This window comes from Pseudonaja textilis, chromosome 2, assembly GCF_049901715.1.
Source record: "Pseudonaja textilis isolate UNSWEBS1 chromosome 2, rPseTex1.2, whole genome shotgun sequence".
Classification (NCBI taxonomy): domain Eukaryota; kingdom Metazoa; phylum Chordata; class Lepidosauria; order Squamata; family Elapidae; genus Pseudonaja; species Pseudonaja textilis.
In genome coordinates, this window is record NC_141991.1 from 95,628,005 (window position 1) to 95,650,681 (window position 22,677).

Sequence of the window (22,677 nt, forward strand, 5' to 3'; positions counted from 1 at the left end):
AGTTGAAGTGCACACATCTTAAAGTTTCCAAGTTTGAAAAATACTGCTCTAAGAATTCCAAAACCTCAGACTGATTTTCAAAAATAATTATTTGCTTTCACTGATTTTCTATACTCTGAGAGAGAATATCAAAATAATTATTATAAATAATAAATAAGTGATAATGTCATATTTCCAATTATTGGGGGTAGAGGTATTGTGCTCCTGAGAGATGCTATACAAAATAGCACAAATTAATCACTGACTCTATTGTTTCATCCGCTAACCTCCAGTCCTTTAAACTTAAACTATCCACTATTAACCTCACCGCATTCCTAAAAGGTCTATAAGGGGCATTCATAAGTGCACAATCGTGCCTACCATCCCTGTCCTATTGTCCCATTTATTCATACCTATTTCCTGTATTCTTACTCATGTTTATACTTATACCTATTATCTTGTAAGTGATTGGCGAATCAAATAAATAAATAAATAAAAATAAATAAATTGAAAAATGATTCTACAAACTTGACAAATATTTACTTAAACAGATAGATACAAATAATCAGAGTTGGAAGGGACCATGTAGGTCATCTAGTCCAACCCCCCGCCCAAGTAGGAGACCCTACACCATTTCTGACAAATGATGGTCCAATCTCTTCTTGAAAGTCTCAAGTGATGGCTCTCCCACAACTTCTGAGGGCAAGCTTCTATTGGTTGATTGTTCTCACTGTCAGAAAGTTTCTCCTTATTTCCAGGCTTTATAGAGTGGTATTAGTACCTCCCTTGATCTTGACTGTATCCCTCTGTTAATACAACTTAGGATTGCATTAGCTTTTTTATTTTATTTCTTTATTTGATTTGTCAATCGCTTACAAGATAATAGGTATAAGTATATACATAGTTATGAATACATGAAATGGGTACATATAAGAAAAATAAAAGAAACAATAGGACAGGGACGGTAGGCACGTTGGTGCGCTTATGCACGCCCCCTACAGACCTCTTAGGAAAGGGGTGAGGTCAATAGTATACAGTCTAAGGTTAAAGTTTTTGGGGTTTGAGGAAGAAACCACAGAGTCAGGTAGAGTATTCCAGACATTGACCACTCTGTTGCTGAAGTCATATTTCCTGCAATCAAGTTTGGTGCGGTTAACCTTGAGTTTGTATCCATTGTGTGCTCTTGTGTTGTTATGGTTGAAGCTGAAGTATTCATTGACAGGTAAGTCATTACAATGTATTATTTTATATACCATACTTAGATCAGACCGAAGACAACGTAATTCAAGGTTTTCTAGGTCTAGAATTTCAAGTCTGGTGGCAAGGCATTCTACAATGAGTAGAGGAGTGGAGAAGTCTTCTTGTGAAATATTTCTGGACTTTCTCAACTGTGCTAATATCAGATACGTAATGTGGGTTCCAGACTGATGAGCTGTATTCGAGTATTAGTCTAGCAAATGTTTTGTTTGCTCTAGTTAGTAGTGTGATATTATCAGAGAAAAAGCTCTGTAGGATGAGGTTAACAACTCTTTATGCTTTTTTGGCTATGTAGTTACAGTGGGCTCTAGCACTTAGATCATTAGAGATGAGTATTCCAAGGTCCTTGGACCATCAACAAGGTCTTGACTATTCAGCTTGTATTTTATTTTCTGATGTATTTTTTTGCCAATATGTAAGACAGAGCATTTATTTGTTGAGATTTGAAGTTGCCATTTTTTTGACCATTCTGATACATAGTCAAGATCTTTTTGAAGGGTAGCAGTATTGTCTGTGGTGTTGAACAGCTTTACATCATCAGCGAAAGGAACGCAGTTGCTCTTAATATGATCACAGAGGTCATTTATGTAGAGTATGAAGAGAGTTGGTCCTAGAACACCGCCTTGGGGGACACCACTATTGACAGGTACAGAATTGGATAGGACACTCCCAATTTTGACCATTTGTTGTCTGTTTGACAGGAATGCTTCTATCCAGTTATGCAGTTGTCCAGAGATACCATTAGATTTTAGTTTTAGGAGCAGTTTGTTGTGTACCACTGAATCAAAAGGCTTTACAGAAGTCTATGTAGATTGCATCTATTGTTTTGCCCTGATCGAGTTGTGTAGTCCATATGCTTTTGCAGTGTAAGAGTTGCAGATTACATGGTAGGTTTTTTTTCCTAAAACTAAATTGTTTATTAGAGAGTAGGTTGTTTGTGTCTAAGTGGAGGATGATGGATTGGTTAATAATTGATTCCATGACTTTACAGGTGACGCAGCATAAAGAGATTGGTCTGTAATTTTCAACTAGGCTGGAGTCTCCCTGTCTGAAGATGGGGATGACCATGGCTTGTGACCATAGTTTTGGCAAGGAGCTGGTCCTGAAAGATTTTTCAAAGATTATGCTTAGAGGTTCTGCTATGGCAGTGGATAGCTTTTTTAAGAAGTAGGCACATATTCCGTCTGGTCCAATAGATGGAGATGGTTTTAGATTGCGTAGTGCTATAATACTTACTTAAACAGATAGATACAGATAATCAGAGTTGGAAGGGACCTTGTAGGTCATCTAGTCCAACCCTGCCCCCACGCGGGAGACCCTACACCATTTCTGACAAATGGCGGTCCAATCTCTTCTTGAAAGTCTCAAGTGATGGCGCTCCCACAACTTCCGAGGGCAAGCTTCCATTGGTTGATTGTTCTCACTTTCAGAAAGTTTCTCCTTATTTACAGGTTAAATCTCTTCTTGTTCAGTTTACATCCATTATTCCTTGTTTGGCCTACAGGCGCTTTAGAAAATAGCTTGACCCCTTCCTCCCTGTGGCAGCCCCTCAAATATTGGAAGACTGCTATCATGTCTCCTCTGGTCCTTCTCTTTACTAGACTAGCCAAGCCCAGTTCCTGCAACCGTTCCTTATATGTTTTAGCCTCCAGTCCCCTAATCATCCTGGTTGCTCTTCTCTGTACTTTTTCTAGAGCAGGGATAGGGAAACTTGGCTCTTTTATCACTTATGGACTTCAACTCCCAGAATTCCTGAGTGAGCCATAAAAATTTCCCCATCCCTGGCCTACTAGTTTTTCAATTGTGGGGGAAATCAATTTTTGACTTGAATGGGACTGTTTAATATACAAATGTAGGACACAAAGGTAGGACATATACAAAGGTAGGACATATTCCTGCATTTGTACATTAAACAGTCCCATTCAAGTCAAAATTGATTTCCCTACAACTGAAAAACCAGCAGGCCAGGGATGGGGAACTTTTATGGCTCACTCAGGAAGTCTGGGAGTTGAAGTCCATAAGTGATAAAAGAGCCAAGTTTCCCTACCCCTGTTCTAGAGTCTCAACATCTTTTTTATAATGTGGTGACCAGTACTGGATGCAGTACTCTAGGTGTGGTCTTACTAAGGCTTTATAGAGTGGTATTAGTACTTCCCTTGATCTTGCCTGTATCCCTCTGTTAATACAATTTAGGATTGCATTAGCTTTTTTGGCTGCTGCTGCACACTGCTGAAACAATTATTTCTCTCTCTTAACTTCATATGCTGACTTAAAAATACAAATTAAAATGTCTTTGTGTGAGAGGGGTTTGTGAGATATTCACCATGTGTTTTTGTCAATCTCTAGAACTATGAGATTTTGAAGGAAATAGAGATTGCCTCAAAGCAGCTTTCCTTTCTCTCACAAATCCTAATACGCTCCTTAGTTTACTGAGGAGTTGCAGAAAATGAAATGAATAAATAGAAACAATGATGGAAATAAACTGGAAATGCAACTGAAGACAGCTGAATACCTGTACCTATTACTGTAGTAATAGTTCTTTATGGCTTGGTACCAAATTACCTTCAGGAATGTGTTCCCTGGAATCAGTCAAACCAATTCATTCATATCACTGTGTTTTTTTATAGATTCTGGTTTGGGCTGTTACATGTTACTTATTAGTCTGTTTATACAGAAAATATGAAGTTAATGTGAAATATAAAGTACAAAACTAATGTTCAAATAAAGTCAACCAAAATTAACACATGTCTTTCTTGAAAATATACATATATTTCTTAACCTTGAGTGACATGGAATAGATGCATCAATTTTCCAGTCTTTTATCTAGATTTTACCCAGGTTGAACAAATTAAAAAAATGTTTTCATCTCTGACTCTTCTAGAATTACAACAACAGCTGCATGCATGATGGATCTACGAAGATATCCCTTAGATGAACAAAACTGCACATTAGAGATAGAAAGTTGTAAGTATTTTTGTAAATGCTATTTTTGTTTGTTTAATTATCTGCAGCAATCCATATCACTCAGATGACCTGCAGGATACAACCATTAAAAATAGTACAAATATAGAATAAATACTGTAATCCAAACGAAAGTCATTAGTCAATTAAACAACCAAAGCAACCACAAGGGATCTAACCCAGGCCTGCGACAGGGGAGGAGCCATGGGGATCTCAAATGAAATGGTGTTCCAGAAGGCAGGCTCCATAACAGGTTCCAACTAGATCACATTATTTAACTGATGGTGTCATGGCTCCATCGGAGCTTGGGTCCAAGGAGGAGGACGAGATGGAGCCAGGGCCAATGGAGGAGGATGGCATGACCTCTCTGACCCCAAAGGAGCGACCAGGGGAGCAAGACAAGGCAGTCCTGGGTCCCTCAGGCCTTGGAGGAATGGCCGGCGATGGAGAGAGGGTGCAGGACAACCAAGCAAGGGAGGAGTGGAAGGAAAGAGTAGGCAATGGAGTAGAGGAGTTATAGAGCTCCGGGGAGGAGTTATTGCCTCTCAATTTTTGAGCACAGAGGATGGAAAGATGGTGGGATTAGCATAGGGCAAACCAACAGCTTTCCCTCATCACAAAGCTCATTTGATTTAAAGAGAATCTGGGTAGAGGCTCTTGTCAGAACAAGCATCGTCTTTTTCCAGCCATGCTTGCAATTGTCAACATCTTGCCACCTTGTCTTACTGTGCTTCACCTTGCTTTGCTTGGGTTTCACTTGCCTTGCTTTGTCTGGCCTGGCTGTGGGCAAGTACTCAGCAACACAGCTCTGCTTTGGGTTGTGCTACAGCCTCAGTGACCCCTCCATGCAATGAGAACTCCCTGGAACCAAGTTTCCTGAACTATGTTTGCTGTCAGAACTGGCTGCTTCTCTGGACACAGCAGCCAGGAACTAGTGGAGGTGTGTGTGTGTGTGTTTGGAGCATTGCTCTTGGACTTACAGTGAACTGTGGGCACTTTGTGGTGGTGGGGGAAGTTGGGGCAATAAAAGGCACTTAAGCCTTCGCTCTGCTATGTTGCTTTTGTGCCCAGCCCAAGGTCATCAAAGATGGCACCCAAACCATGGCAATACTGTGAGACTGTATGCGGCATGTAGATACTACAGGAGATATACTGTATAATAATCAGATCTTATGTCATGAAGGACTTTATGGGAGATAACCAGCACTTTGATTTGCATTACAATTGTTTGCTCAATTCAGCTGGTTAACACATTTCTCTCACACTTTCTATTAAATTTGTTGCTTCCATGTCTACATGGAAGAATATATTTTGGATGGAATAATGTTTCTGGCATAATTAAGAGCTTTTGTTTGGTTTATTTCATGAGCAATTTTCAGTTTTAAAAGTTTCATTCAAATGTTTTTGGCATTAATGAGAGAAGCATGAGGATTAATATCAATTCATGTTTATATACTGATTTTAATTTGATATTTGTTTTATTTTTTAATAAACATTTTATATTTACTCTTGAATTCAGTGATATTTGTCATCTGGTAACTAATTTGCATCATAGCAAAATGTGGTATTTTCTGTGCTTTTTAAATAATTCTTTTCTGGTGCACCGTACAGATTCATTTTACTGGATTCCTTTTTATTGCATGTATAATTATATCTTTTTATAATAGGTAATAAAATATTGTCAACAATTATATAATATAGCATTTTAGTTAATGAATTCAATTTATGCAAGCATTTGGGCAAGAAAAGAGTGCGCCAATAAAGCCTCAGACTTGAGTATCTTATTCAACCTTTGCAAAATCAGGATTTGATTTCCATTCCTAGTGTAATTTCATCTTGTCCCTTCTGGGTGAAGCTTAGTAAAAATGTCATCTGCTTGTGGAACATGACATGCTGAATCCTTTTTATTTAGGAGACAATACAAACAAAATATCATGATAACCAAACAATGTTACAAATTTCTATGAAAATATTTTCAAAATTAAAACAATAGTGTGAAAAAAAATTCAAAAAATATAATTTATAGCTTGAGACACATAAGAAATTTATGTTTTCTAGTTATCTATCCTATCTGAAACAGGTCTGTATTTTAGTCATTGGCTATTTTTCATCTTTAAATTAGTCTTAAAACAAGTCCCTTATAAAATGGTGCTTATTGAATTCTCAAAATTCCCAGTATGGTGCTTAGTAATCCTAATTTTATGTATTCTGGAATCGAATTCTTCCATCTCTATCTCTATCTCTATCTATCTATCTATCTATCTATCTATCTATCTATCTATCTATCTATCTATCTATTTATGGTATTCAGCTTTGTTCGGGTATTTTCCAACGTCATTATAGTTGTGCTTTTGAAGTTGTAGCAATGTTTTGGCAGAATCTCATCTGCCATCATCAGGCTTCTGTATTGTGTTCGTCTGTGAGTCAGACTTTCACAGCCATTCACAGCCATTTGCTGTGTTCTGCTTGATTGGTGTTTCTAATATCTTCTGTCTGTTTTGTAGCTTTTTTTGTCTTGATTGGCTGGCAACATTGTGTTTCCTGTATTGGAGGCTTTTAGTGCGGCTTGGATCCGAGTAAATGGATGGCTATCATTAATACGAAGCTAGGTTTCATCTGGGTGCCTGGTTGGGGTTTGTTTGAGCTGGAGGTATCAGAGGCAGTCTGTTTGTGCCCAGGTGTTTGCCTGGTTTGTGGTGTAGAGATTTTTTTTGTTTGAGAGTGCAGGTTTCCAAATGATTGACAGTGGTGGAATCATCTCTTCTATTCATGCTTTCAGGTCTTTTTTCAATCTCTATGGCTTCTCTGATAATTCTGTGGCTGTGGTTTTCTATAGTGGCTAGGGTTTTGGTGCCATTGAAGTCGATGCTATGACCTGTGGCTTTCATGTGTTGGACTAGTGAGGAAGTGTGTTCCAGCTTTTTGACTGCATTTTTGTGTTCATCCAGGCGGGTACTTATTCTTCTATTGGTCTGTCCAATGTATGTGGCCAGGCATGATGCACGGGGACTTCGTATATGCCTTGGTTTTCCAGGTCAATTTTATCTTTGGTGTTTCTAAGGATGGCTGCTATTTTTCTGTCTGTTGTGAAGGCAGTCTTGATGTGATGCCTGTGTAATATCTTACTGATTTTGTCTATAGTACCTCTTATGTAGGGCAGGACAGCTGTTCCATAGGTCTGTTCATCTTCTAGGTCTCCATTATGTCGCAGTATGTTTTTGTGGATCAAGCTGGTGATTTTGCTTTTGTGGAAGCCGTTGGCTGTCAGTACTTTAGTCAGGGTACATAGTTCAGTCTTTATGTGTGTCTTGTCTGCCAGGCGTTTGGTTCTAGCAATTAGTGTTTTGGCCACGGAGTTTATCTGTGCTGGGTGGTGGTGGGATTGGGCATTGAGGTAGCGGTTGGTGTGTTTTCTTCTGGTATATGGTGTGTCCTAGTGTGCCATCTGTTTTTTTGTAGATTAGTACATCTAGGAATGGTAGTTGTTTGTTTGTTTCCGTTTCCATGGTGAACTTGATTTTGGGGTGTGTGCTGTTTAGGTGTGTTAGGAAATTGTTTAGGTTTTCTTTTCTATGGGGCCAAATCACAAATGTGTCATCGATGTATCTTAACCATAGTTTGGGTTTGTGGGTGGCATTAGCCAGGGCTCTGGATTCGAATTCTTCCATGAACAGGTTTGCAATGACAGGTGACAGTGGTGATCCCATAGGGGCTCCTTCAATTTGCTTGTATCTTTGTCTTTTGTATATGAAATATGTGTTGGTTAAGCAGTGTTCTGTTAGTTCCATTTTGATGATTTCAAGAGTTTCTTTTATTGGGACTTGAGTGAATAGTGAAACCACGTCGAATCTTGAAATCAACAAATATATATATATATATATATATATATCTCCAGAACAAAATGCTTAGCCGACGAACAACACCTAAAAACTGAACTACACACTCTCACTAATGTACTAACAGCCAATGGATTCCAAAGAAAGAAGATTACCCACCTAATCCAAAAAGAAACCCCAACCAAAATCCAAGACGGAGAACAAATGAACGGCAAAGCCCTCCTCCCATCTATAAAGGGCACTACAGACAAAATCAGCAAGATCTTCCAAAAACACAACATTAAAATTAGCATTCTGCATAAACAGAAAATATCCACCATCCTAAGAAACCCTAAAGACAAAATCGAGTTAGAAAACCAAGGAGTATACGAAATCCCATGCACCGCCTGGCCCACCACATACATCGGACAAACTAACAGAAGAATAAGTGCACACATTGAAGAACACAAGAACTCAATCAAAAAAGAAGAACCAACCTCTTCCCTGGTCCAACACCTCTAAGCCACAGGACATGAGATTGACTTTAAAAATACCAGAACTATCGCCAAAACCAAACACTTCAACAACAGAATAATCAGAGAAGCCATAGAGATAGAAAAACGCCCACACAGCATGAATAAACAAGATGATACCTCCCGCCTACCAGCCATTTGGAAATCCACCCTCATGAACAAACGAGTACTTAACATGAAGAATGACACCAGACCCACACCCACGAGGGCCACACAAGATGCTACCACCACAACTCCACGTAGAAAGCAGACTCACACCCACACAGAAGATGAGACACGACCACGGACCAGAAGCCATACCGCAGCTGCATCACTACCCCCTTCAAACCCCTCCAACCCATACATGAAGCGAACTGACACCCAACATGAAGATGTGGCACAACCACGAATGCGAAGCCAAACAGCAGGAACACAGCTCACCAGCTCAAATCCCCCAGCAACTAAGACTAACCTGAGCACAGCCAATCCCCCACCTGAACAGAACACACCCCCAGCCAATCAGAACACAGCCAACCCCTCAACCAATCAGAACACAGCCAAACCCTGACCCAATTAAGTCACACCCCCACTAGCAATTAAAAGGAAGAAGCAGCTTCAAGCTCACATTACTACGAGAAGCACAAAGCCGAAGACACAAACCTGAAGATGATGAATGAGACTTCATCGAAACGTCGCCTAGATACTTCCAATTTTACGCAGGAGAAAACCCGGATAAAGATCCACATTTATATTATATTATATTAATTATATTATATTTGAGAGTCTGCTAGGTTCCAGAAGATAGTGGATATAAATTCCTGCCATCTTTAGGTCTTCTCAGTATCTGTAATGCCATGTCATGAATAGTCCAGAAGGAATGGGGTGAACTGAATGCAAGAGCAGGGATAAAAATCAACTTTTGGTTTTCTTCAGGCTTAATAAAACCATCAAACCTCAGGCCCCAATGCCACGCTCTCTTCCAGCACAAATGCTTACTTAAATTGTTCTATCTACTAAAGGTGCTATGCATGCAATAATTCTCAATAGCGTCTAGCATTCTTTTGGATAGGCTATCCAGATTTGGAGGCAGTGTAATAAATATTTTTTTAAAAAAAGATGAATTTCAAAACAGCCAAAACAGATTGTGCTGCATCATTAGTGTTATTAAGTGCACACTTTAACCCATTTCTTTTCCCCATTGTTCTTCCATGTTACAAGTGCATGGAAAGAAAGAACATTTTATTTCTATAAAATTGGGAAAATACTTGCACCAAGTCAGAAGTCTACCCCATGTACATCATTATTCTCTTTATCAATTGGCAGTGAATTCACTGAATCAAGAATAAGATAAAGTTATCCCCTGTCCAGTCATGTCCAACTCTAGGGCATGGTGTTCATCTCCATTTCTTGGCCAAGGGGACAAGCATTTGCCAAACTGCTCATGTGCCCAGCATGGCTCTAAACCAAAGGCACATGGAATGGTGTTCTCTTCCACCGAAGTTATACCCATTAATCTATTTGAATTTGCATGCTTTCGAGCTGCCAGATGGGCAGGAGTTGGGGAATGCAACAGGAGCTTAGGCCTTTGCATGGCATTCAGGTCTCAAACTCTATCTTCAGTTTTTCAACTGAAAGCTCAGCATCTTTAACCCCTGAGCCATTGCGCCTCCAAAGGAATCTAGAGTACATAGCAATAAACCTGGATTTCATCCAGTGGTTTATGTATAGTTAATTTGGGGGGGGGGGGTTGGACATAACTATTAAAAAAGATGTAACAGTAATAAAATAATATATGGAGTAATATTAGTTTAGATTGACTTTTTATTATATTTCATATTTCTTAAACACTCGTCTCCTTCAAAGAGGGGGGGGGCTCTTGATTGTTTTAAATTCTATAGGTGCATCAAACAAGCAGTAATGACCTAGAATTAAGAAGAGTAACATGATCTTTTTAACAAAAAAATATTTTCAATTTACTTACATTTGCCTGAGAAAGCATTAGCACAACCTACAAAGTATATTGCCAGCTGTGTGCTTTTTTATAAAGTATCAGTGGCATGGAATGTCTTAGATTTCATTTAGCTCAGTGCTAAGTATCTCTGAGCAAAGGAAATGCAATACCTTCCCAAACAGACAAATTAGGTCATAAAGAAGCTCTGAAAATGCACATTCAGGAACATTTAAATAATAGAAGTCTACTTAAAGGGCAAAGCAAAAAAATGAAAATTGTTCTTAGTGTTTCAATAAAATAAGTATATGAAAATGAAACAGGGAATTTAGGAGAAATTCTACTTAGGAAATAGTATTATTGTTTATACCTAGCATGACATCTGGATATTCATGTATGTTCAAAATTACAGGAAAATGGGGAGAAGATGAAACAAAAAAGTAAAATAGAAATTGTACAATTAAAGAAAAACAGATTTTACACCATTCGAAAGCATTTTTTAAAAACAATACAAGATTATATGATTATTAGTTTATGTAGTTTTGTTTTGAAGTCCTAATATTAATGGTTTAGTTCAATTAGATGCATATCTTTTCAGACTTTCACTTAATGTAGGTGAGCTTGCAATCCAAAATCATGGTGGCTCACATGCAGTTCAGAAGTGGGGATCACTAGCAAAATCAGATCCACTTCTGATGAACCACTTCTTGCAGTTTTGTTTACATGTAAGATCTATAAATGTTCCCCAACATTTCTGTCTATGTCTTCCCCATCTTTTATTTCAATACATGTAGTTTAAATCTTTTAAAATTTTTGTCCAAATAACTTTGGTGCAAACAATGGCATTACCCCATATTTTTCTCATTAAGAAACTATTATTTTCTTATCCCTATTTTCAGTTTCCAATTTAACCTATTAGATATATGTTAGAAAATCAAGTTTCTTTCCCTTTGCAGTTCACAACAAAGTGAATCTTCTTATTAAAAATAGAAACTGGAGCAGCAGAAAACTTTAATGCACTGCTACAATATTATGGCTTTTAAATAACATAATTTACATGTAAAAAACATAATACAAGAGCTATAAATTACACCAGAAAATCATGTAAACTTTTTTTTAAGTTAAATTTATTCATTTTGATAATCTTTTAGTAGTTATCATTCTTAAATCTCAAAAAGCTTTTCCCAACGTGTGTGTAGTAATCCACCATGGATTTTCTTTCTGCACGAACAGAGCTAGTTGAACTTCTGGTAAACATATCTATTTTCATCATAGTCTTTATGTGACATACTTAGGAGTTTGCCCCTGTGCAGGCCTGCTGGAATCTATCATAGCTAAGACTTTATACATCTTTGCATGTCATGAGACACAGTTCTTGATTCCTTTTAGCTCCTTTGCTACTGTCACAGCAGCTTTATTATCAAGATTTTGTAAATCCACTTAACTGAGACATTTCCCTTTCCCTTCCTCTCCTTTCCTCCTTTTCTCTAAACTGAGAGAGTGATCATTTATTACTATTTGTATAGCTGTTATGTATGCTAAAGCAAACCCATTTACTCTTGTCTGGTTCCCATTATAGCAAAACAAAATTCCTAGCCCAATTCAGTTCTTGTACACAAATCTCTACCTTTCAAATCTTTCAATATAAGCAAAGTGGAGAACAATCCATTCAGTTCTCTGGTACTGGGAAAGTAAATGGACACCTAAATCTGAATAATCTTCAAATTTGCTCTCAGAAAAAGAAATAGGTAACCAACCTGGAAATTAGAAAATAGCAACTGCTATTCCAAGTAATTATTCATTATTGCTTGTTCAGAAGTCTTACAGATTCAACAAATAATTGAATCAATCAAGGACATACAGCTTTCAGGCCATTCATTCCAATTCATATGACTCAGTAGGTCTATCTCCTGTGTCAATATTGTTACAGGCAGTATCATAAATTTGGCATTGATCAACCTAATGAAAAAAATTTGGGATACCTAGGAATTATACCTTTCTTGCCCAGTGTTGCAAGACTCATGTTTGGTAATATCTTATGTTACCATGGAAACACCTGTATTTGTTTTTGGATTCTAAACATTATAATACAAAATTAGACTACAGAATTCAAAAAGAGACCAACAATGTGTAATTGATGCTGCTTCAAACCATTACCTCTCTAAGATGAAATAAATTCATTATTATAAAAAGGAGCCATTGAACCATATCTCTTACACAGTCAGAGCTTCAGTTCCCATTATTTCCAAAATGTAACAAACAATTCTGCCCCCTTGCCAGATATTCAGAAGTATGTTTGTTCCTGGAATTTCAGAATGCTACCATGGTAAAATATCTCCCCTCTTCCTAAAAAGTAAGATTTGGTTCACTATAATAGACCTAAAGAGCTACCACTGTAATCATCCCCGTTTCCTTGAGATTTTTGTTGAGAGGACAAGCTTTTCAATTCAAAGTTCTTCTGCTAAGATTATCTAGATTCCATTGAGTATTTACAAAATACATTTAGATAGTCGTGACTTATTTAAAAATTCAAATAGGATTTATGTGCAGGAGAAGTTCTTGACTTATGACTGTAATTGGGACTGGAAATCCTATCAAATTATTATGGCCATAGCTCATGGTACCCACGTGACCAGAAGTAATTTTATAGCCTATTTTTCAGCAGCTGTTAAGCAAGCACTATGGTCATTAAGTGAACATATTCATTTCAAAACATCACAAATAGCAGTGATATGACTGTAGAACATAAAGCTGACTTGTCAAACATGTGGTCACATGACCTATGTATCAACTATTTACTATGACAAGAGTGCTTTACAGGGCATGGAGCACCCATTTCATGAGCAGAGGTTGCCATCAGTGGTCCGTGGACCACTGATATCCACATGAAAATTTTGGTGGTCCACAGAGCACCTGTGTCTGCAACAGGGGTGATACCGGCGACAGATGGACTGATGCATGCAGGGAGAGAGGGTAGTACATGGGAAATTGCGGTATTGGAGCCCTTCCCAATCTCCCACACCCCACCCCTTAGGAGCCACAAAGGGCTTGCCAGCGCTCTGGCAGCTGCAAGCCTTCTCCTACCATGCTTCTCTTCCTCCTCACCAGAAGCGCTCACATGCCCAGTGGGAAGGAAGAGGCTTGGTGGATGCTGGAGAGGCAGTGAGCGCTTTGCAGATCCTGAGGAGAGGGGTTGAGCCTCCCCCTCGCAATATCTTCACCTGAGGGCATCACTGGCAGCTACTTCCTGTGGCTCAAGAGGCGCGTGCTCTTCCCACTGCTGCTCAGCCTCCTCAATGCATGGAGGGAGGAGGCAGCAGTCATGATGCAGGTTTGCTAGAGAGACTGCAGGATTGCCCCACCTCCCTGCCAGCCATATGGTCTTCAGCATGTGGCTCATCGGCCTCCAGACATCCGATTACCACCACCCTGCCCCAGTTCAGAGGTTCTTTTCCCCTCACCCCTCACCCCCGGGGACAGAGAAAGGGGGGAAGAGAGAGAGAAAGACACAGAGAGAGAGAGAAAGAGAGAAAGAGAGAGGGGAAAAGAGAGATGAGAGAGGGGGGAGGGAGAACAAGGGGGAGAGGGAAAGAGAGAGAGAGAAGACAAAGAGAGGGAAAGAGGGGGGACAAAGGGAAAAAGGGGGAGAGGGAAAGAGAGAGAGAGACAACACAGAGAGAGAGGGACAAAGGGAGAGGGAGAGAAGACAGAGAGAAGGGGGGAGAAAGGGTGAAAGAGAGAGGGAAAGAGAGAAAGACAAGACACACAGGGGGGGAGAGAAAGCGAGAGAAAAAAAAAAAAAAGAGAGAGAGAGAGAGAGAGAGAGAGAGAGAGAGAAGACAGAAAGAGAGAGATGAGAGATCCCGGTATTTTGCTTTCTGTGGGAAATGGGTCCAACTGACTCTTTGAGTATTTAAGGTTGCAGAAACAGGCAGCCAAGCTAAGTTCCTGAAGGACCCCATCCCATCAGGCGCTTCAGCAAGCAACATGCTGGATTCATATTAGTGGTCCACGGGATTTAAAATTATGAATTTGGTGGTCCCTGAGGTCCAGAAGGTTGGAGACCCCTGTTCTAAAGGTCCGTCCCATGAAGAGAAAACTTAATATTGTTGTCAATGCTGTAACTAAAATTTCCCTATGTTGTAAATAGGGAAGCCTGTTGTTTGGAAAGACTAAATCTAAATGATATGTCCTTTTTAATCATAAACCACAAGTAATCATAGCAAGGAAGAGAATGATTGTCATTCAATTTAATATCTGAGTTAATAATAACTCCATAAGAACTTATTTATTCACTTCTCCATTGTTTTGCCTTAAACATGCAGCATGGTTGTTCTGGAATTAAGAGGAAGAAATCATTTTACATAGGTAAAATATTATAAATCAAACATTACTAGGAAAAAGTTGAAATAAAGCAAACAAAAATGCCACACAAATTCATTGTTTATTATGTAGAATAGAACAGAACAGAACAGAATAGAATAGAATCTTTATTGATTAAATCATTTGACCATATCAAATTCAGCTTATTATTTTGAAATGGTATATACTCCATTCGATTTTTTAAAAGCACATTATAATACTTTGTCCTTTACATGTACAAACATAACATTTTTCTTTAGCTTGATTATCAAAATTTTACTGTACCTAACAGGCAAATTAAAGTGTAACATTCCCCCCAGCACAGAGACGATGTTTCTGCCAGCTCCTCAAACCCGAGTCACCTTGGATATACATATTCATTTAACAGACAATCTTAACAATAAGTTTTCCTGCCAAATTCTACTTAAGTGCTCTCTGGATACTGAAAGCATGACATACTAAGTGTCATATCCAGGTCATGAATTTTGAGTTGCCCCTCTCTCACCTAGCATCTTCCATAATATATTTAATTTTAATCTAGAATATTATATTAAAAAATAGTTATGCTTTCAAAATATTGGCTTTTTAAGCCCTTCTTGAAAACAGAGCTATCCCGTACTGGTCTACAACATTCCAAAAATTCAATTGAAAATTTAAGTTAACATTAAGCTAAAAGCTACCAAACTATATAACGTATATTTAAAAAAATAGAAAAACAAGTAATTTAAAAACTCTGCTGCAACATAGATTTTAACATTTTATTGTTTAGGCTCTATTAGATTTTTTCACCTGATTTTTTTTTAAGTAGATGCTGGTATATCTCAGATATACTTTCCAGAGCCAGGAATCCACCATCCACATACGAGGGCATCTGGATAGACATTTAGACTATCAGAAGATAGTCTAAAAATTCTACCATAAACAAATCCATTCCTCCAGATAAGTCTGATAAAGAAGTTTATTAATTAAAATCACTACCTCACCAAAAATGAACTGGATCAGAAAAAAAAACTACCAAAACAATAGAAATAGCAATAGCACTTAGACATATATACCACTTTATAGTGCTTTACAGCCTCCTCTACACGGTTTACCGAGTCAGCATATTGGGTCCTTATATTATGCTATAATATATTCATAATCCCCAGATCTGTATCCTAGAAGTAATATTTTGCATTAACTATAGGCTTCAGATTATCTTCAAATGCAGACTGATATAAAACATAAAATAAAAAGGAGATCACAAAGGTATGGGATACTAAATGACAGAGCCAGTCTCTGTAATACTTTAGCTGCAACATCAGTTTGGCAGATTAAAATAATAATAACAGTAATAATGATGTAAGAACTATGCAAGGAATTGGAGAGGAGAGGAGGAGGACTCTTTTACAACAAGGATGAATTTAGATGCACCCATAAACTGTAAATGTGACTATAGGAGTATTTTTTGTTTTTTCCAGGACAAATAATAGAACATTTATCTCATCTGCCTTGAGTTTCAATTTATTAATCTTCATCTGGTGTATGAACAGAGTTATATGTACATAAGTATTTTACTGCCTCACCTAGAAGGAGGAGAAGCAGAGCTTTCTTTGTATTATTAGCTTACTAATTGTATTTCACCCTTAATCTTTGAATTATCTTACTATGTTTTCAGAAAGCTGCTAAACAGCATCATGAATCTTGATTTTTGAGTTGCTTTGAATTAGTTTGCCATATAAAATGAATGAATGAATGAATGTAAGTCAGTAGCAACCTACCAAATATCATTTGGTGAGGAGAACCTTCTGTAGACAGCTATCCAAACAAAGTTATTCTTTTTCTCATAAGACAGCCTCTGTCGAGGATATTACTGCTGAAGACATTGAAAGCTACAAATAGATCAAGAAACTGCAAGATAATTTCCTGCTGTTTTTACATCTCACAAGGAGACCAATGTAATAAAAATGTAATTTCTCTGCCCAAAGCCAGCCTAATCCTCAGTTAAGTCTTTATACATTTACTAATTCAAGACTATGTGTTTATTACTATTACTGTTATTGATAATAATAAAGTTTTGCACTGCTCTTCCTTGAGAAGGATTCAGATTAGTAGATCTGATAAATCATTATATGATCCAACAAATAGATTTTTGTCCAAGTCCCAAGTCATTGATTTTCAGGGGCTTTGTATATTGGTTGGGATATTAAGTAATCAGAAACTAGGTTTGGGTTAAAGTGGCCACACTGTTATGTTACATGAATTTATTGTTTTACTTTAGATTCCAGCATGTATCTTCCTTGCAAACTAATGTTAACCCAATTCTATCTTTCAATAAATAGATTCTTAAAGACCTATTTGGCTGAACATAGTCAATAGTATACATTTAAATCCTTATATTTTCTTCCAGCAATACAGTTCATTTGCAGGAAGCTTTTTAGCTAAAAGTTACAACGAATTCATTAGAGTGATTCTAGCTGGAACTAAACAAAAAATTCAATCCCATTACTTCCAGATCAAACACTTAAATAACAAGATTTTGATATGCTGGGTTACTTTGTATACCTGCCCACACCTACTTTTCACATTCTTCATCTGTACATTAGAACTGAATATAGGTATATTAGGGAAAATATGAACGAAAACATTGTTTTAGGAAAAAGCAGTCTACTAGGGTCCTGCCAAAAATTGTATCTTTGAAACTGCCATTTGTCTTGGCAAAGAATTTTCCATTGGTACTGGGAATTTCTTGTATAAAATTATTGTTCTGTCTGTTATAGCTGTACTACCTAATCATTTTTTGCCCCATTGATGTTGTTTGCTAAGTTTACACATATTGTACCAAATATTTAAAATTTGTTTAAATATATTAGCTCTCCTGAGGATTTAGATAGGAAAAATGCCAGACCACAGAGAATATTTTCAGGAGCAAAACACATAACTATTGCTTAAAATGTATACTGTATTTTCAAAGCTCTACATAGGATATACATACATACATATACACATACACACATCACATATATGTACACACACACACACACACACACACCAGAGATAAATGAGAAAATCATTGGGACCTGTTCTTTTCATCATGATTTTTTACTATGGTACATTAAAAGCCATGCTTCATGAATATTACTAAAAGCTGGAATGTAAAAGCTGTTTAAATGCTTGGTTAAAAAAAAAATAGAAGCCATCAGGACAAGCTCATCTTGTTATGATTATACAGAGGCATCCATGTAATTTTCTTGAAACTAGTACATAACTAGGTTGCCTTTCCCTTCATTCTGCCTGGTGGTTAGTAAATAATAATAGCTATGATATGAAGTTTATACGGTGGGAGGTAAGAATAACATGATACAAAGAGATCAAAATTATCTCAGAGACTTCCAAAAGAAATCAGGAGACTGAATAATGCATTGTTAATATACGCTATAATTATTCAATTGGTGAATCCATCAGTTACTGTCTCAAAAACATTTTCACAGTATTTCCACCTGTTTTAAACTAAAAACCTAAAATTAGAAGGCATCTCTTGTTTAGTAGCATATGCTAAGGTTTGCTAGAAGTAACTTTGGAAAGGATGTCAACTGTCATGCCTTAGAATGTTACGTTTTGATGAAAATGTCAGAAAAAAATTGCTTGGAGGGGGTGGGCAAAGGAATGAATCAGCTTAATCCATAGAAATCTTCTGTGAGGATGGTGATGTAAGGTTTATTTAAGTTTAGCATGTATTCTGGTGGCATAAGGAAGCTTAAAATATAAGCTGATTCTATTATATCTTCATGGAGAAGTTTCCTCCAAAAATGCTATTCTTGTTCATTTATTTGAATAATCGATGTTCCTATTTTTTAATACAAACTGAAAAGTCTACATGTAGGTATCTTCCTGATCCTCCCTTTCTCTGCATAGGCATAAAAATGGAAACAAAAATGTCTTTGGTATTCTGGGTCTTCTTCTGGCATCTTCTGAATAGAATTCAGCATGATTCTTAAGCCAGTTTGAGGTTGTTACTTTGGGCCCTGGAGAATGGAGTCAAAAATTGAAAAGGGCTGAGAAGACAGTGTCAAAACAAGATGCTGGGTAACTCTAATAAAGTAATCCTACTTAACATTCAAATGAAGAATATTCTCAGAGCCACTGTCTAAAACAAGGGTCTTCAAACTTGGCAAATTTAAGACTTATGGACTTCAACCCCCAGAATTCCTCCTCCAGTCATGTTAGCTCAGGAATTCTGGCTATCCAGAATGAATAAAAGCATTCGATGCCAAGCATTTGTTTTGTTAAAAAAGGATAGTTTATACATTATTTTTATAGTCAGTATAAAAGCAATTAATATGTAGAGCTCCTACTGAGAAACAGAGATCTCTCTTTAGAATGAAACTTAACTTATCGAGGGTATTGACATCTCTCTTTCCTCCCCAGTCCCCAGGCCATTGCAAATGTTGCTTCCCACATTAACTGATTTCATATTGACTATAAAAATAAAAATAAAAGGTACAAAATAAATGCTGGAGCTAGAATTCATTCAATTATTCAGGAAAGCTGAGCAACAACTCAATTTGGAAATAAACTGACTGTAATTTAAATGATCACTGAACATATTATGCATCACAATCTGAAGACAGCAAACCAGAACTATGAACCATATGAAGCATGGTAGCCAGCTTTTTTGTACATGGGCCAAATGGTGACCAGGTATTCACATGTATGCATAGTGTGTAATAGCCAAATTGCACAAAAGTTCTAAAAATAGAGCATAAGTGGTATAAATTGGGACTGCCTATATATACTTAATAAATAAATTGCCACTGACCCTTAAAAAGAAATTAAAGAATTTATCAGAATTTGATACAAAAAACTATTCATCCATAACAAGAGAGTATTAAAAAGTAGATGCAACAAATGAAATTTAACTTATGTAGTTTTGTGGCACCTACACTACCTCCAGTAACTTTTTGCAGTGTCTGCTGTACCTATGAAGTTAACAGGGCCAATGTTGGCTCTTTTTGTAAACCTAGAGGACTTTAGGAGACAAAAGAGATGTCCTAAGACAAACACAGGCTGATAGCAGCCACCTGACTTCTGAAAACTGCCATGTTCATAAACCAGTTTTGAACTGTCTCTTCCAAAGATAGATGTACAAGGACAGCCCAAAGAAAGCACAGAAAACTGAATGTAGCAGGCTGAAAACCATTGCATGGTCCTGAAGTAAACAAATATATAGAAGAAAATTAGGGAAAAGACTAGCATTTGAGTCGCAAAGGTGCTTTTTTTCCAAGAGTTACCTCTTGAAAAAAGCACCTTTGGTACAACTATGACCTGGATAACTGAAAATTTCCATAAACACTAGCATTGGAGATATAAGAAATTAGGTGTATATATAGTGACACCTAAGCAGACCTCCGATCTCTCTGGTTCCAAAATTCTTCAAATATACTTCCCAGGTGCAATTGAGCTATCAAAGGCTTTAAAATGCATATGAACAGACCATTAGATAGGACTCAGCATCCTTCAGACATCTTGGTGAATTCTCTGTAATTTTTCAGCCACTTACAATCTTCTATATAAGGAAAGTCAGAAGCAAACCTGTTAATTTCTGCAGATACCTTATCTACCTCTTTGCAGCCCTCCCAAAAGTTAAATTATTTACAAAGCTTTGGAAGATTTAGTTTCAACAATATTACACAGTTGAACTCAAGGCTGGTTTGATTCAATGCCTGCCCAGTCATTTGTGAATCTGTGAAGCGTAGAGAATGAGGCCATGGACACAGCCCTACCTCTCTGTACCGGGGCTGGGTTGAATATAAGTACAGCTCTTTTCTGATCTGAAATCTAAATAAAGCTAGGATCTGGACCTGCCATGTGGAATAGAATCACCTTAAAGCCCTGGATAGCTGTGACACTGTTCATCTTTTGGAGACCTAGCTGTTTCTCCAGCATTTGGCCAGGAAGATAGGCAAGCTGTGATACTGATATAGTTTTTTATTATTGGGATGTATTATTTTCCTCAGGAATTATGGTTCACTGTTGTTGTAGCTGTTGTTTTAATCCTCGTATCTTTCCCAGAACAAATATTGTGAAATAGGTAGCCATATAAAGCATTTATTAAATTATTAAATGAATACACATGGAGAGCTGTCCTTGTATTAAAGTAGCTCTTTAGGCTTCCTGAATATATGGAGGTTGGATGCAGGTGAGGATTGGGCTATACGTGTGCTGCTATTCTTTATCCACATGTTCAAGAGAAATTTATTTATTTATTAAATTTATATGCCGCCCATGTCACTATCCAAAGCATCACTGAACTGCTGAATACTGAAAAAAAAAGAAACAGGTTTTCAAAACTAGCCAAGTCTACTTTGGATTCAGGATTTAGCCATATTTCCACTAAATACACAGTCAATACTCTTACATATTCCAAATAACATTTCTCCAAAACAGAATTTCAGCCTCTGTGCTGGAAAGTAAAATTAACCAAATCTTCTTAGCAATTTAACAACATGAAAACAACTAATGTTCTAAACAATGAGACGAGTGCTTCTGCAGAAACAGGTAAGTTATTGATGGCAAGTGACAAGAAAAATAATTTTATTGTTCTATTATTCAAGAGTTCAGGGATTTGGGGGGAGTAGATAATTAGTTTAATTTGCTGAGTGAGAGTTCATGTAGAGTGTCCAATTGCTCTAGGTGTGCAAACAATTGGAAGGAAATTGTCTTCAACACATAGACATGTGGTATTTTTAAAGCACAAATTATACCCCAAATGCTCTCTTATGAGGGGAAACTGCTATTTTGACACATGTTTTGAGAATACAGCTTAAATAAAGAGCATTGATAAGCTTAAAATGATGACTGATGATGAAATCCATTTTCAAGTCAGATCAATGATAATATTATTTATTGATTTGACTTTTCTATCTTCATCTATTTTCATGTGCCTTCCGGTCTGTATATATGCATCTGTCAATATGCTTCCTTCACAATAATTAACTCTTGTAAACTGGGGCATAAAACCAAGTCTGCTGCTAAAAGACCAAATTATCCAATAACTTTGGGATTTAGAAAAACAAAATATATTGGAAAATATGTGTTAAGAAAGTAGTAGGCATAACTGGTGTCCTCTAACAATTTGAGTTAAATCAGAATTCAAAAATGAAGACAAACAGAAGGAAAAAGATAGGAGGGGATAAAGACATGGTGCAATAAAATTTAGTATGTAATAAGGAAATGAGGAAAAAAATAGATGGCCAATCAGATTGCAGAGGAAGAGGAAGAAGATATCATATGTCCTTACACATTCCCATTATTTGGAAAACACTTCTAAGTCATAAGTGAATGTGTGGAAATGCATCTCTATAATGTGTCTTCTTCTTTTATAAGAAACCCCGGCACCAATGCTATATCTAACAATAAAAGGCTATGTAGGATTGAAATATCCATTAGTTGAAAATCTATACCAGGGCTGTCAAACTGGCAGCCCACGAGCTAGATGTGTCATGCACAGGCCAAACCCACCCCCAGCTCCACAAATGGAAAAAACATTGTGAAATGTCACATGACGGCAACATAATGCCATGAGTTTGACACCCATGATCTACACTATTGTACCTTTTGCCCATACAAGATAATTCAGGTAAAGTGTTTTCTCTCTGATCAAGAAAATCTGCATTTGAATCATTAATCTGCTACATAAGACAGTTTGATATGAAGGTGAAACAAATAATTATCTATTGATTATCTACAGAATATACAGTAGACACCCAACCAGATGTTCTTAGTGTGAACCAAAACAGTACAGACTCCACATGTTTCTTCTCTCGAGAGTTTAGATCAGAACATAATAATATAATAACCCCTA

The 22,677-nt window shown here is 37.2% G+C and overlaps 1 protein-coding gene across 4 annotated transcripts in view; it reads left to right on the forward strand.

Moving 5' to 3' along the window:
- The window catches only part of GABRB2 (gamma-aminobutyric acid type A receptor subunit beta2), a 151,957-nt gene that overhangs the window by 73,101 nt on the left and 56,179 nt on the right, over nt 1–22,677 (forward strand). For all 4 annotated transcript variants that reach the window (XM_087924578.1, XM_087924577.1, XM_026696328.2 and 1 more), the window contains one exon: nt 4,118–4,200. In XM_087924578.1, coding sequence (XP_087780704.1) covers nt 4,118–4,200 — 83 coding nt within the window. The remainder of the gene's footprint in view (nt 1–4,117; nt 4,201–22,677) is intronic.